This window comes from Leptinotarsa decemlineata, unplaced genomic scaffold (genome assembly GCF_025532065.1).
Source record: "Leptinotarsa decemlineata unplaced genomic scaffold, Ldec_3_MD MMD2_P_RNA_scaffold_5, whole genome shotgun sequence".
Taxonomy (NCBI): Eukaryota; Metazoa; Arthropoda; class Insecta; order Coleoptera; family Chrysomelidae; genus Leptinotarsa; species Leptinotarsa decemlineata.
In genome coordinates this window covers 8,910,774-8,928,114 of record NW_027412532.1, presented here as the reverse complement: position 1 = coordinate 8,928,114, position 17,341 = coordinate 8,910,774, and the positions used below count along the sequence as shown (strand labels likewise).

General features: G+C 36.7%; 1 protein-coding gene across 2 annotated transcripts in view; it reads right to left on the bottom strand.

The window, feature by feature from the left end:
- Positions 1–17,341, bottom strand: part of Sb (serine proteinase stubble) — a 192,368-nt gene that overhangs the window by 19,742 nt on the left and 155,285 nt on the right. For both annotated transcript variants that reach the window (XM_074169485.1, XM_074169484.1), the window contains 3 exons: positions 10,009–10,148; positions 6,365–6,450; positions 1,784–1,890 (listed from right to left, as the gene is read on the bottom strand). In XM_074169485.1, the coding sequence (XP_074025586.1) occupies positions 1,784–1,890; positions 6,365–6,450; positions 10,009–10,148 (333 nt within the window). The remainder of the gene's footprint in view (positions 1–1,783; positions 1,891–6,364; positions 6,451–10,008; positions 10,149–17,341) is intronic.

Below are 17,341 nucleotides of genomic sequence, written 5' to 3'. Positions count from 1 at the left end.
AGTAGCAAATTGCCAGAAACAACTCTTCTCGATAGGAAGACTGAACATATTGTCTCTGGTCTGAATTCCTGGCCATAATAATAATAATAATAATAATATTTATTTATCCTTTGAGACGCTAACAACGTATAGGACATGTCAGTACAACACGTTAAAATAGTATAAAGAAAATAAACATACATAAAGATAAAATATCTCAGTAGTTTCAAAGTATAAAAATGTATAAAATATAAAGAAAAAGACAAGATTAGTCAAAATTGAATGTATAATAAAATCTGGATGAAAATCTGGACGGCAATCAGCAAAAGTTGTCTAAAAGGAATTCACTGACAATGTAATAAGCCTTAGACAGGAGCAAATTTTTAACTTATCTTTTAAATGACATTAAACTTATGATTTCAAAGTGATCAGGTAGGAATACTTAACAATTTTCCATTTCTGGTTGAGTAACTGTGGTTACTACTGGCCTAGAAGGCAATGAGGCTGCTGATTCCGTTGCAAAGGAGGGTGCTGCAAGCAGCTTCATCGGACCAGAACCTGTCAATGGCATCGCTTCAGGCTTTGCCAAAAAAAGACTGAACCTGGATGGCAAGAAGATTTATGGACTTTTGACAGAATCTTCCAGGATTGGCCCATTCCAAGGTATTTATTCACCTTTGGAAGCTTGATACCAAACAGTTGTTGGACTGTAGGGATGAACTACGATGTCTAACAGGCCTGCTTACAGGTCACTGTCATTTGAAACATCATATGCAGAGACTCGGACTGTCGGAAAAAAGTGTGTGTGTCGCCTCTATTTGGAAAATGATGAAACAGCATAGTACTTCGTGCCTGCCGCGCTGGGGATCCAATCAGGTTTCTAGAATTCGGTAGGGCCGTACTCTTACCCTGACCTGAAACACCACACACTATACAAACTGATCAGCTTCGTTAAGAATCTGGGTTTATTTGGTCGAGTTTGAATAGGTGTGAGCCATAATTAAATCTTGCGGGTTGCGGTGGAGGGTCGAATAGATCCACGCACTTTGTACATAACCTAACCATCTTCTCAACCACTTCGATAAATTTATCTCCAGTAGAACCTTTGCCAATCAAGGCAAAATCAACTTTGTCGACTCCATCGAATCTTGAGTAAATAATTTTCATGCTGACGGAATTGATCGGCTCGTGTTACGTTGGCAAAACTGCACTGATTCGAATAGCGCTTATTTTGATATGACTGAAGTATTCAATGAGATATTACAGTTCAAAATAGAGTCACGAAAGCGGCCAAAACTTTTTAAATAACCCAACAAAATTTGTAATGGTTCAGTGAAACATTCGTCATACGATTTGAAGAATAATCCATGATACCCGTGTAGACCGCAGTTTTCAATGTTTTCTATCTTGCAATGGATGTTCCTTATTTATGTACTTTATGTTATGCGAGTGTATTTCAATAAATTGAGGGTGATATTTGATTCATATTCACGAAGAAAACTTTGGAATCGATAGGCAGTCGTATTATTGAAATTAATTCAACAGTTATTGTTTCGTGCTGAAAACAAAATACCTAAAAACATTGCAGTTACATATTGGATCACTTGAAGATACTTGAACATATTTTTCGTATTTGTTCTCATAATATATTATATACCTTTTTATTGTTTGAAAAGTTATTCACTGTTGTTTCGATTCACGAATAATAATTCCATTACACAGTTTGAAAATCGTCAAGGATGATTGATCATTGATGAAGTATAGATGTAACACTGACATATTAAAAAAAAATGGAAATACTTACTCATCTACGCAGTGACCAGCCGTAGCTATCCAGTTCTCGTTGAGAATAGCTCCACCGCATCGATGTGTGCTGGAAAATCCGAAAAATGACGTTCTTCTAACTGAGACCTGAAAAAAGTCTGCGAAAATATACTGTTCAAATTACTTAGGATCTGAAGCCATTTTCAGTTTCCGAAAAAATGTATCTCGCTAAGTTTCACGTCATGTGAAAAAAAAGAAGAAAATATACATGAAAAATTCAGCTATAAAGACAAATGAGTATGTTAACTCAGTACAGTCAGTGGTATGATTAGTTGGATTAGGTGAATTGTCAGTATTACTAACAATTGTCAATATTATTGACAATTTACCTGATCCATGTACATTATTCAGCACACTCAACTGCATCAACATGAATATATTTCACATGATATGAACCTCTAAAAAGCTAGCAATTCACGCCGGCGAAACGTCAGGAAACAATTCCAAAAATCGACGGCTTCCAAACCCTACTGGAAATAATGACACTGGAAACCTTGGCCGCGAAAGCCCCAATTATTTTGTCATGTCAATATACATATAAGAAAATCCCAGAAATTCAATGCCTTGTTATATAATGGACAAAAATGTTTATGATAACAAATCATTCATTTATTTATTTCACAAGGCATAAAAATACATACAATAGATTTGAAAGTTTTCTTCTCATACCCATCTGAAGAATTTTCCTCTTGAACATATACATTACATTTAGGAGCATATTATGTATATATGATATTCATCGTAGAATTATCCTTTTGAACATATAAATGGCATTCAGGAACAATTCGTGTATATATGATATTCATCGTAGAATTTCCCTCTTGAACATATACATTACATTTAGGAACACTTTGTTTATATATGATATCAATGGTAGAATTTTTTTCTTTAACATATTATACATGCCACGACATACTAACGGAGATATGAGGTTCGAGACTTTCTCAAATTGACTTCAGTTTCGTGAAAAACTAACAACAGACGTTTCGGGACAAAATAATATAATTGATAACTATCAAGAAAATCAAAATTTTTTCAGAAAATCTTAAAGATATGAGTCGATAATTTATCTCTCTCACTCTCGAAGTTCGCCTATGTAAAACATCACATTCATCTAGCTTGAACAGGGTATATATTTCTGCACATCTCAGATTATTAATATTTATGCCGTCTTTTCCACAAATAACGTTCATGCCAAGCTATTTGCAGAATATTTATTGTGATTTCATGTATATCCTTTGTGTTTTCTCGAAACCAACTGAGAATTGGGTTGGGATGAATAAATGTTGGATCCTCCTCTTTGATATTACGACGATTTCGTGTGTGAGAGGTAACACGGCGAATTTTTATTATAAATGGACCTTTTCACTTTTTGCGAAAGACCTTTCGTATAAATTGCGCTCGGATAGAATACGTATGGGAAATCGAAAAATGGTTTTATTTCGAATATGAAATGAATTCAGAGTGATCCACAATTTTTCTTTGTTATCATTCCACATTCGTGAATTTTCAATATAGTTCTCTTCATTTGAAGTACCGTGCAAATATTTTACTAGGGTAACTGTAAAATATCATTCGATATTATTATATGGCGTGAAGGATTATCTTTGAAAATCTCCTACAAACTCAAAATTCTGATTTAACTTTGAAATTCAGAAATATTCAATCGTGAATTTTCACAGAATATTTCTCTCACAATACCGTTATGTTTGTCTGAAGGTGGTTGACAATGTTTTGTGATGCATTTCATCAGTTCAGACTTCCATTTTCTAGCATGATATGAATTGATTTGAAATCCCTGGAGGCAAAAAATATGAAATTACTATGGAATAAAATACAAGCCACAATCAAAATAATTGAACCATTACCACGAGATGAAAAATTAAAAATTATTAACAAGGAATGAAAATTGAAAGAATTCAATCCAAGTTACTTCACGACATTTCGATTGTTGGTATCCACAATCGTCTTCGGATGATAACTGGACTTATTCCTCAGAAATCTGTCTATTTATAGGTCATTCGAGTGCTTTCATCTATCCACTATTCCATTCCTTCTCTCCGCTTCATTGGTTTTAGCGGGAGCTGACCGTTTGATGGGGGTTGGTTGTGTTCCGCTTGATTATAGGTTTCCATATGTTGCGTATCTCTACGCTAGGTGTCTAGTTCGGCATCGCCATGGTTCCATATCAGAAAGGTGTCCTCAACGTATCTCAACCAGACTTGGAGCTTCTTGTGGGCTTCTTCAATGACCAGTGTTTCAAACCACTCTGTATATATTTTGGCTATAACCGGTGAAAGTGGCGATTTCAATGGCAGTCCCTCAACAGACAATGGAAGTCTGAACTAATGAAATACCGTTATGGTTCACTTAGTATCCATATTGTTATCAAATCTTCATCCACCTTTCATCAATAATTCAATATGGAAATGAAAATAGAAATCAATTTTTTTCTCACTATTCACTGTATTTGGGGAAAATTTGTAATATATTTTGGCCAAAGGCGACAAGGAACCAAGAAAAATTCAGTGCTATAAAAACCCTGGTATCAGAAGGGAAGTTCATCATCACCTTTCCCATTTTCACTGAGTTCACCAAAAATTTCATCGTTATGGAATTTCAAGAAAAACCTTTCTCTTCCGTTATTTGCTGCGTTATTTATAATTGACACTGTCTTCCATGTAGCATTTTCCTGAATAACCATATTTTGATTTGATTGAAATTCCACTACTGGAGAAACCTTCATTCAACTGAGCTTAAATTTTGCTGAAAAAAATTAATGGTGCAGCTTTGTGTTGATATTTTGTTCTTATTAATGTAGCTGGTATTGTCCTCATACAAAGGATATCACTTTTATGTTGCATGTGAACATTTTTTCAGATTCCAAATAGTGATAACCATTCTAGACAAGTCATAAATGGTGCTCACTAATATGATCGTCAATAATTTCTATCCAAACATTCAGATCCAAATATTTTTTCATTCTTGATATCGAATATTCTGCTAGTTAACCACTCCATTACAAAAAAATTCAATTGTACAGAGAATGATCTAGTCAGCAGCACCACCCCATGATTTCACTGAATTTTAAATTTTTCGGTCAGGATTATCATCACTCGGCTCGTGATGCAGATAGACTTCATGATACCTTCATCTTTCAACAATAAGCAAAACCAAACTGGCAGTTTTTCTTTCCAAAACGATGTTTGCCTCTGAGTCCACTCGGTGTCACTAACGGAACCTTAGGGATAACGAGCGCTGTCTTATCGTAGAAAACCTTGTTACAGTAATACGAAGCTCTGCCGTGATAGTTCTTTCCCCAGCTACTCGTGGAATCTATAATGAACCACAATGTAACCAAACCTCAGTTCACAGAGAAGAAACGAACCCAACTGTGACAAAAGATCAAGATTCCTTCGGCGTTTTTGCTGGGTTAGCAGAGGTGAAAAAAATTCTATGGGTCTCCATTTATAATTCATTAACATCGGATCGAGAGCGGAAGCTTTCCATTTTCTCAACTTTCGAACAAACCTAGAAGGCTACGTAGTGAACTCAGGAAGCGACTTAAGCCGTCCTCAAGAACAGGATGGTAACTAATTCTTGAGTAGTGAAAGCATGATCTGCATCAGGAAAGAAAACTTCTGCCCTGAGGAGATCTTGTTCACGCTTATTGTTCAACGATTTACCCGAGCCGAGGTGAAAAAGTTCTTGATGGCTGAATCTGATGTTTCATTCGGAATAGCTGATGCACCCCATATAGTTCCGTTGCTACATATGTCAAATTGAAAATCTTGCACCTTGAATATCCAACAAGCTACATATTCTGGCCTGGATGATGAATGCAGTTAGTACCCTGCAGCCATGGGAGAGCATCTCCTTGAAATGCAGTGTGTGAACTGTGTGCAATACCTAATGAAGGTAGTCGCATACTGAACGCCGATCAGGTCCTTACTGGATTGAGGTAAATGTACCAATATCTGACAACCTTGAAGAGGATTCATATTCAATGGAAAATTGAGGTTCTGTTAGCAGACACGTACTCTGTACCTGCCCTGGTATGGAACGGATCAGATTTTCATCGGTCGATAGAATCCCGCTTCTGTCAGCTGAGCTGACAAATCACTCACTCAATAAGGTGAGTTTCGAGTTTCAATAGGTTTGAAACCTAATAGACCTTCGCAGGTCGCAGTGGAAAGTCTAATAGACTCACCTACTTTGGATTCATCTGCCAACCTGTCAATTGTTATTATTTCTCTATTATAATTTTCACATAATTTTTTTTCATCTTGTGAGGAATTTATACCTGTTTCTAGAGAATATTTCATTGGATTTGCATCATTTAACAATCACAACTCTTATTATTGAGATTTCAGTTCTTCATTTTTCACTGAAACACGCGACGGTCTCTTCAATGAACTGGTGAAGAAGAAGTTCCAACTATAAAAGAATAAAGTTCCTCGTGACGAATAAAATATTCAAAAAAAGTGAGAAAAAACCTTCAAATTTTCTTTTAATTCCATTTTTATATATGGTGGTGATAGAGTGGTAGTACTTCACTTACCTGCCAAGGCCACCTGCCAAAAAGAGCATTTTTTCCTCCTACTATTCTTGTTTGGGGTTTCGTGAACATTTGCGGCATACCACAATCTGCAAAATAGAAAAAAAAACAATTGACGTTTGCAACAAGCATATTTCCATAACGAAATCATGAAAGTAATGTAATGGGGTCAACTTTCACCTCGTTATATCAAAGATCATTTGATAATATGAGAACTATGTGATAATTGTGAGTATGTTTCAATTACTTTGTATCGTCATATATCTGATCATACTCATTGGAAAATAGGGAATTAACTAAAAGTTATCCTCAAATTGAGTATATTTAATTTTTTTTTTCAATGTCTGATAGAATAGTGATCAATTTTCGTTTCCTTTCAATGATGTAAATTTGCTTTTACCCTAAATTTTTTTTTATTTCTTCCAAATAATTCTCCTTCACGTTTTTATAATGGTTGATCACCATGTGAAAATTTATTCTAATAAAATATAAAAACCGGAATCCGGGTTTGGAGACCATTGATCACAACTCTAAAACATTTTCGTCATTTGAAAATTTTACAACACGAAGTCATAAAATGCATTTTCAAATCATTTTTCACGTAACCAACTGCCAGTTTGTACGTCCCAATGTTTTGAGACATAAATAGGCTATATAAATTGGATATTGTAACTACATATGGTCAGTGAAATCAAAAACAAAATTTTTCAATGTGAAATTCATTACTCAAGGAATCATTCATGATTATAGAAGGAGACGATATAAAACGATTCTCCTATCATTCATTCCTATTAGTTCATAATACATGATGGTATGATGGTTTCATATGCATGGATGATGGTATTATACAGTGCTTTTCTTTAGTGCCCCTCCTTTATTTTTTTGAACGGTTCGACTCAAAAAATTGAAATTTGGGATACTACTTTATTTTGAAGTGAAATTGACAAATTAAACTTTCAAGATGGCGACTAGGCGACTAATTTTGTATGGATGATACCTATTCCTCTTTAAAAGGAAGACACCTCACAAACATTTGCGACGGAATAAATGCCTGTTCAGGATTTACTACCATCTTACCAATTATTTGCAGTTGCTGTTCTTCCAGAATGGACTGATGACCTGGGGGTTTTTGTTATGTACACTACCGGTGGTTGTGAATTTGTATACAAGTTCCCTCAAATATTCTCAATAGTACAGGACGACTTGGACGAGAATTGACCATTTTAGAGATTGTTGACGAGTTACCTTTCTACTAGTAAAACCGAAAACTAAATGGAAATATTCTTACTGAACAATGATGTTCATTATGAATATTACTGGAGTTTTTTCCCAACACCAAATCGTTATTTTTAACACCTCGACACGTGTTTCGATCACCAAGTGATCAAAGAGGAAAATTAAAACTTAATCTATGGTGATCGAAACACGTGTCGAGGTGTTGAGAATAACGATTTGGTGTTGGGAAAAAACTCCAGTAATATTCATTACTACACCAAAGGTTCCAAACAGTGCATCATAAGTAAATGATGTTCATTGTCGTACTCACATTTATTGTTGTTTTCATAAACAAAAAATAACTCAACAAACCTTATCGGGTTGTTGGAATTGCCATATGGTAGATAAAAAAGAATATTTCTAAAAATATCGATATTAATGTGTTTGTCTTCAGGAAATTATTAAATGTTTCGCCATTTTGTAGTAGGTGAAGATATTGACTTCATTATTATAGGGTTGTGAAGTATTCGCCAGGAGCTTCAAAGTGATGTGTCACAAGACCCCCAGTCGCCATCTTGAAAGTTTCATCTGTCAATTTCACTTCGAAATAAAGTATTCATGCATTAATTCCATTATCTCAAATTTCAATTTTTTGAGATGACCCGTTCATAAAATAAATGGGGTGACATTGAAGAAATGTATACAATTTTTTGAGAAATGAAATGAAAATACTCAATTTCATTTGACAAATTTGTCTAAATTCATATATGACGCTTGGACGTAAAAGTCCAGGACCTGAGGAAAAAAACGCGTGTTTTTCGTTGTTCATCAACGTTATCTCCATTAAGAGCCACACAATCCTTCCCGCAGCCTGTAGTCGCTGAGGGCCAAATCTGGCGAATACGGTGGATGTGGATGCAGTTCTGATTCATATAGTTTTGTTCTGATTGTGACCCAGTACGTTGTCATGATGAAACAAGAGTTTTTTCTTCGCCATACAAGGTCGTTTATTTTCAATTTTGGCCTTCAAAAGCACTAATAACGCTATATAGTATTTACTGTTGATGGTATTCTTCTTCTCAAGATAGTCGATGAATATTACACCACTTACATTCCAAAATACCGAAGTCATAATGTTTTCAGCCGGTTGTTGTGATTTTGGCCGTTTTGGCTGAGGTTCACCAGTTGCTCTCCACTCAAATGATGATTTGATTTGATTTCGAAGTGAAGTGATGGATCCATGTTTTATCCTTTGTCACATATCGACGCAAAAAGTCCGTTTTGTTATGTACAAGCATGGCCAAAAATTGCCATGTTTCTGGTCAACAGTGAGCTTTATCATGCAATATGAAGCCGGGAGGGTTTTTATATCTTTACAATATCAGCTAACTCACGCAACTTCACTTTTTGATCATTCGAAACGATTTTGTGGATTTTTTTAATATTTTCTGGTGATACTGCCTCATTTCGACTTCCACGGGCTCTGCATTATGGGTGTCTCTACGACCAAGTTTGAAGACAGCAAATCAACGGTTAATTGTTGTTTCTAATAACACTTTCAAAGTCAGTGCTTCGCAAACAATATTTTTCCCATCAAGAAACAGTGTAAAATCAACACGCGAATTAATTTTTCTTACATTGTTTTGAAAATAACAGAAGTAGTGTCATTCTTAGCACAATAACTCACAAACTTATGAGTAGAATATCATGAAATTTCAGCCGCTTTCTTTTGAAGGTTAGTAGTAACTGAAACAGTGGTTGATGCAATGAGATTGGACTAATTTTTTTGTCAGGCTGAAGACTTCTCAGTCCAGGTAGTAAAGTCAAACAATTTCTCTTGAAACAATAGACAAATAGTGAAAACTATCGTTATTCAGTCGGTCGTCCTCTTTTGCTCCTTCCGCAGAAGTTTATTTGAAATTTAACAAAAAGTTCACCATTTCCAGAATCAAACCGTGGTAGAACTCACACGTTGAAAGGTAAGACCTCGTTAGTCCCTAGATCGCACAAGTTTCCCAACTTCTGAGAGTTGTCGTTCATATGGGGGCGACAGCTGATTAACGGAAAATCAGATTTTAAACAGATTTTTTTAAACAGATATGAAAATTCCATTTTTATCATTTTTATATTTTTCTAGTAGATTTTTTCAAAAATTTTTTGATTACTAAATTGTTGTCTATTTTACATTATGGACTTTATAGTTTCTTGGGAATCATAAAGATGAATGAGTTTTTCCAACGAGTATCTGGTTTTATATTCTGATGACATTCAGCTCCGATGCCACAAAAATCGATTTCATTAACAAATTTCTCCTCATCTCAGGCGAAAGAGCCTTCAAAACAAAATTAAAGTAACTGAATAAACAAATACGCATAAAAACGTTCGAATCCAATCGAACGTTCCGTGTCTCCAATTCAAATCTCATACTTTACCAATTTGCTCGCTGACAGACGACGGCGATGGAGGCATCGTGGCGCTCGTAGAAATTGACGGCTGCGATAAATCGGGCGTCGCGGTGACTTTTTCCGTGGAGATCGGTGTGTGCCCCTGAGGCTTCGACGCATTCGGCGGCCTGAAATCAATAAAAAATAGGCCGGTCAATAGGGTAGTCTGATGATGATACTTTTTAAGAATTATACCTGGTGCCAACGAAATTATTGTACACGGCGTTATTTGGTTGTGTATGGGGTAAAAAAATGTGTAATTCACAACGGAGCTATAGTTGAAGCTAAAAGTTCTGAAAAACTCATTGAAGTTTACGTGAGAAAAAATCTAAGCTATAAATTTTGTGTGTAACCTTGTAAACTTTCCTAAGTCATTTAACATTTTGCAAGAACTACGAAGAATCCAACCTCATACACAAGTCAATAAAAATATTCTCCGACTATCAAGCGGCGGTGGAAGCTCTCGGATCCTACCAAGAACCATCTAAATTGGTAGCAAATTGCCAAAAACGACTCTCCTCGATAGGAGACAGATTGTTTCTGGTCTGGATTCCTGGCCATACTGGCCTGAAAGGCAATGAGGCTGCTGACTCCCTTGCAAAGAAGAGTGCTGAAAGCAGCTTCATCAGACCAGAACCTGTCATTGGCGTCGCTTTAGGCTTTGCCAAACAAAGATGGACACCTGGATGGCAAGAAGATTTATGGACTGCTGGCAGAATCTTCCAGGATAGGCTCACTCCAAAGCATTTGTGCACCCCTCGAAGCTTGGACCACAGTAGGGATGGACTATGATGTCTAACATCCTACACATACCTGCACAACAACATTTGGGGAAAGCATAGAAATGCTCATCAAGGCACACTTTCCGGCCGCAACAATTCTAAAAGGCTCAGTGGCAGTGAACTGTCCGCAAAGCAAGCCTCGGACTGGAGACTAGCTACTGAGATAACAAGGCTAAATAGAATTAGGTGGGCTATAAGTGAATTCCAGCCATATAAATCTCCAGGAGAGGACGGAATAAATCCCATCCTACTTCAAAAGGGGCAGGAATCACTTATTCCTTACCTATGTAGAATATATAAGTCTTATGAGATGCATACTGAATGAGTGGCAAAAAGGCAGAGCCATCTACATACCCAAGATAGGGAAGGTAAGCGATATGACGCCCAAGTCATACCGACCAATTAGTCTAGTGTTTTTCCTGCTCAAAACACTGGAAAGACTGATAGATAGATACATAAGAGATGAGGTATTATCAATAAACCCTCTCAACGAACGCCAATATGCGTACCAGCCAGGTAAGTCAACAGATCTGGCATTAGATGATCTGAACAGGCTACTAACAGAATCCTTAGAGGATAAGGAGATAGCCATGGCTATCGAGGGTGCCTTTAATAACGCATCCACAGAGTTCATCACCAAAGCTCTAGATAGAAAAGGGGTTCCAACCCTCCTATGTAAGTGGATGAATACCAGTCTGGAAACAAAGGTAATCATATTATCCATAGGCAAAACCACAGTCACAGCTAGAGCTGGCAAGGGGTGTCCACAAGGAGGGGTATTATCACCCCTACTGTGGGCTATCCTAGTGGACGAACTACTAATTAGGCTAAAATCCAAAGGCATGCATCGTTTAGGATATGCCGATGACCTCGCGATTATCGCAAGAGGCAAATTCGCAAGAACTGTTTCGGAGCACCTCTCAAAACTACACTAGTATTCTTCACAAAAAAGAAAGTACTTAGAGGGCTGAAGCCACCAATACTGCACGGGGTAGAAATTCCAATTGCACAAGAGGCAAAATACTTGGGAGTCATTTTTGACCACAAGTTGACATGGAATCAACACCTACAAAAAATAATCCAGAAGAGCACGATAGCCTTCAACTTGTGTAGAAGGATGTGCGGAAAGAATTGGGGTTTACAACCAAAAATGACCATATGGCTATATACCAGGGTTATCTTACCCATGATAGCATATGGCTCGGTGGTATGATGGCCAAAGACTCAGCAGGCTGGGGCGAGTGGCATTCAAAGGCAAGCTTGCCTAGCTGCCACGGGCGCTATGAGAACCACCCCAACAGCCGCATTAGAAATCTTGCTGAACCTAACGCCACTACATCTATATATTCAAGGGGAAGCCAGGTCAGTCATCAGTAGACTGACCAGAGGGCAAATGCCTAGGAGCATGCTGCACGGTAAGAGGTACAACGAGCTAAACAAAGAGTTGAAAAACGACCCCATAATGAGAATGCCACCGGATGAGATGATTCCCCAGTATACCTTCGGAAAAAACTTCAAAACAATTATATCAGTCAGAGAGGCATGGAAGGGAGGACCTCCAATGAATGCAGAGATTACCTGTGTCACAGACGGCTCAAAAACTGAAGAAAGTGTAGGAGCAGGAATCTATATAACTAAACCAAAGACAAAAGTCTCACCAAGCTTAGGTAAAAAAGTGACAATATTCCAGGCAGAAACAGCAGCGATACGTCACTGCTCAGAAGAGTTACTAAGGCAAGAGTTCAAGGAAAATACTATTGCAATATACTCTGATAGCCAAGCAGCTATAAAAGCAATTAGTTCCATGCAGGTTAATTCCAAACTGGTCTGGAACTGCCTAGAAAAGCTACAAGAACTAGGTAGTCAAAACAGACTGTCATTAGCCTGGGTACCAGGCCACACAGGATACAAGGGCAACGAAGAGGCTGATTCATTAGCACGAGAAGGAGCACGACGCTCCCCCATTGGCCCAGAACCCTTTTGTGGTACATCAAAAGCGCTGCGAAAAATTTGTGACAGCAACTGGAAGGAAAAACAATCTCAAAAATGGTGGAACAAGGCGCCGGGTATGAGACAGGCCATCGCCAAAATTCACGGAGTACCTACTAAGTCTGAATAGGCGATCAACTAGAGTTCTGGTCGGGACACTGTAGACTCAACAAACACATGAACAACATCGGAGTGGCAGACACAGCCCTATGCAAGGTTTGCCAAGAGGATGAGGAAACCTCCGTACACATACTATGCTATTGCGAAGGTCTGTCAAGGATAAGGTTTGCAAAATTGGGGGAGGAAAATAAACTATTGCGGGATGCAGTGGAGGGTCGAATGAATCCACTCACTTTAGACCTAACCTAACCTGACCTATCTATAAAAAGATCTCAAAGCGCTCTGAGGACTGTACCTGTGTGAAAGTAACGATTCACGTTGGATTTGAATTATTGGAGATTAAGTTCATTCGGAAAACCGTTCTCAAGAAGGTTATTCCACATAAACGCATTTCTCCAAATTAAAGAGTTCTCAGAGGTGTACAGGGAAACGATGAGCAGCCACAGTCCGTCGCGTTTTTCTGAAATGTACCGTAATTGAACACTTTCCGTGAAAGTATCCATAGAAGAGGGATAAATATCCAACCTTTCTTCGATGTTCCAGACTATCCAGATTGCAAGTTATGTTCGTGTCTCCAATCAGGCGGATGGCTCCTCTTTCCTTGACAGAATCCATCAGCTTCTGGGGCGGAGCTCCATAAATAAGAACAATACTCCAAAGAAGGTCTGATCTGAGCTTCATGAAGCATTAAAAGTTGCTGAGGTGTGTACAGTTTTCTGGTTCGAAACAGTGTTCCCAATTTATGAGAAGCAGACATATTGGTGTCCATTTCAACCTCCAACAAACTTATCAAAGCAGAAAGAATATAATATTTTTTTCCGGCAGTATAACACAAGTGACCATTTCCTTTGAAATTAACAAAATTTGAAAAAAGTCCAGGATATGTCGGAGCTAAGTTTTTTAACAAACTACAGAGCAGCATACAGAACATAATTTCAGAAAGTACAAACAAACAATTGAAAAATGATGTTGGCAAAAGCATATTATTCGGTTAGAGAATTCCTCAATGACTCGTTAGAATGAATCGATCACAACGACTATTTACATTTACCATTATATATTATATTTTTTATTTTTAACTACCTGTTTCTAAGTGTATTGTGTGTGTAAAACATGACGTGTATATCCATCTTATAAATGGCTGCTGTTGAAATTACGAATAAATAAATTTGAATTTTGAATTTGAATTCCTTTCAATATGGCATCTGTGAAAATATGGTCAAACAACTAGAGGTAGTGAGAAAGAAAAGAAGTTTCGCTCATTTTCTAATGTAAGTTAAATTTATCACCAAGTGGTGTTTTCTAATTTCAACATAAAAGTGTACTTATTGAACTACATAAAAATGTGAAACACACTATGCTGTTTATTTTTTTGTGCCGTTGAAAGAGTAAAAGTTACGAAAAAATTATCAAATTTTCATAAGCACAGAAAGAACAGCATAGTATCTTTTTTGTTTTTAGTAGCACAAGGGGAACTTTTTGATTTTGATGTATTTCATTACTTTCTAGTTAGACTTTCGAGATTGATTAAGTCAAACTGAAACGTGATTTGGTGAGAATTTTGAAATCTTCAATTCATATTTGAAAGCTGACCTTTGTTTCTCACAGCATCAAATGGTCAACTGTTTCATATCGTTCAGAAAGCTTTCACATTCCTTCAGATGGTTTAAAAAATATACAGGGTTTTGTTGAAAATTTCTAGAAATTCGATTCATTTTCTGTGTAACTGAAATAGGTTTCCAACTGATTTCATCAGAAATATTGGCTTCGATGAAGTAGGTATACCTTTTTTTTGAATTTCACATTCCTCACTTCACAAACAGCTAGCGCCATGAACAATGATTTCATTGTCACCCGGTATGGTGGATATGAAAGGTATTTTAATTTCCATCTTTTATATTCTATAGAAATAATATTGAGTATGTAATAAATAACCACAGACCAGTGAAAAATCATGGGTTTGGGACAGATCTGAGTTGAGCTAGTTTATAAGTATAAAACTAGTTTCTACTTGATAATGGGGTAACCCGAAATCCCGAAACAATGAAATAACTAGTGGAAGTCAGACAAAAGTGTTTTTATTCATTTCATTAAAGAGATCATGAATTTCGACATCACAATCAGAAGAGCGATATAAAATAGTTGAAGTACTGATCGGCTATTCCAGTATAATGAATGATTCAAGCCGATTCAACAAGGATGACCTAAAACACTAATTTCTATTCATACCTGACACGAACATAATATCCTGATTTATAGGGGTCATTTAGGAATTATGAAATGGCGTGGAATGAAATATAGAGCATTTACTGGTTATAGCTTGTTGATTGAATAAATAATAGGTATAGCCAGAGACGGATATTTGACGAGGTTTTGTTTGATTTGTCATTTATGTATGTTGAAAATATATTTATGAACTCTGTTCACATTTCCAGGGCAATCTAGAAATAATCACTGTGAAACAAAACATTCTGTAAATGAACAGTGAAGAGTCGGATAACGAAGCAAGATGATGAACATCCGTCAATCATTGAAACTGAAACGGACAGCAGTATATTTAAATTTCATAACTGATAATTTTGTTGCAAAATTATAACTGAATCATGGAATAATCCATAATATCTAGTTGGAAATAAGTAATGATAGAAAAAGTTCTTTATTTTGCCGCAATGAACGCTATCTAGAGTCGCCGTTAGATAACTACTCCTGTCTGAAATGGGATCAAGAACGAGAGCTTATCAGCAATCACTAACGCTCAAATGATAATTCACTCCTCATGGCTGAATCTAATTCATCAGCAAGTATAGGTAACTTACAGGTGCTCTCATATGGAAAAGTTGCTACAAACATCAATACCGACCAAGCAACCAAATGCTCTTCAGTATACCAATATAGCTGTTTTAGATGATATTCCAGAAGATGATCACTTCAAAGATGTATATTTCGACCTGGCTACAGGTCACCAGAGAAGATCAGGGAGTATAGTAACAGAATCAATTAATTAAATGCTTTCAGTATATCAATATGTCTGCTGTAGATAATATTCCAGAAGATGATTATTTCAAAGATGCATATCTCGACCTGGCTATAGATTACCAGAGAGGATCAGGGAGTATAGTAACAGAAGTAATCAACTGAATGCTCTTCAGTATATCAATATGTCTGCTGTAGATGATATTCCAGAAGATGATCATTTATGCATATCTCGAACTGGCTACAGGTTACCAGAGAGGATGAGGGAGTATAGTGACAGAATCAATCAACTAAATGCTCTTCAGTATATCAATATGTCTGCTGTAGATGATATTCCAGAAGATGAATATTTCAAAGATGCATATCTCGACCTGACTACAGATTACCATAGAGGAGCAGGGAGTATACTAACAGAATTAATCAACTAAATTATTTTCAGTATATCAATATGTCTGATGTAGATGATTATTTCAAAGATGCATATCTCGACCTGGCTACAGATTTCCAGAGAGGATCAGGGAGTATAGTAACAGAATTAATCAACTAAATGCCCTTCTGTATATCAATATGTCTGCTGTAGATGATATTCCAGAAGATGATTATTTCAAAGATGCATATCTCGACCTGGCTACAGATTTCCAGAGAGGATCAGGGAGTATAGTAACAGAATTAATCAACTAAATGCTCTTCTGTATATCAATATGTCTGCTGTAGATGATATTCCAGAAGATGATTATTTCAAAGATGCATATCTCGACCTCGCTACAGGTTTACCAGAGAGGATTAGGGAGTATAGTAACAGAATTAATCAACTAAATTATCTTCAGTATATCAATATGTCTGCTGTAGGTGATATTCCAGATGATATTTCAAAGATGCATATCTCGACCTGGCTACAGGTTATCAGAGAGGATCAAGGAGTATAGTAACAGAATCAACATTTTATTTGGTGGAGTTAGAATCAAAATATTAGCAGCAGTAGTTCCATTATCAATTATAAGTTTCCAATAATGTCAGAATTTCCTCTAAAATTTTCATCAACCTGAAACCCCAAAACCGCACCACGAATTTTCCATTAACAGCTTATCATAAGTAATTCTAGACTTGATATTTTTATTCAAGAGGTTAATAAGTGCTTTCACGTAATAAGTTCCTTTTCATAGCACCCTTGGAAAGGCCTGGGAGATATTATGAATAATTATCAGCATCTTTCTTGAAAACTTCAGAGGCTAATAAATCTGCCCAGCATAAAGAGCTGTCACCTGCCAGCTGCATTTTCTTTTGGTTATTCATTTCACGAGTAACGAGGATGGATCAAAGGAAACTTATTATGTACAAAGAAAAATTGCGTTCGTGAAATTCGACCTGATAACTGTAATTTCCTCATCCATGAACAGGTAGCGAGTGATATATTTTTCACTCGCCGCTTTTTTTCGCTCCTTTCACGGAAATACAGA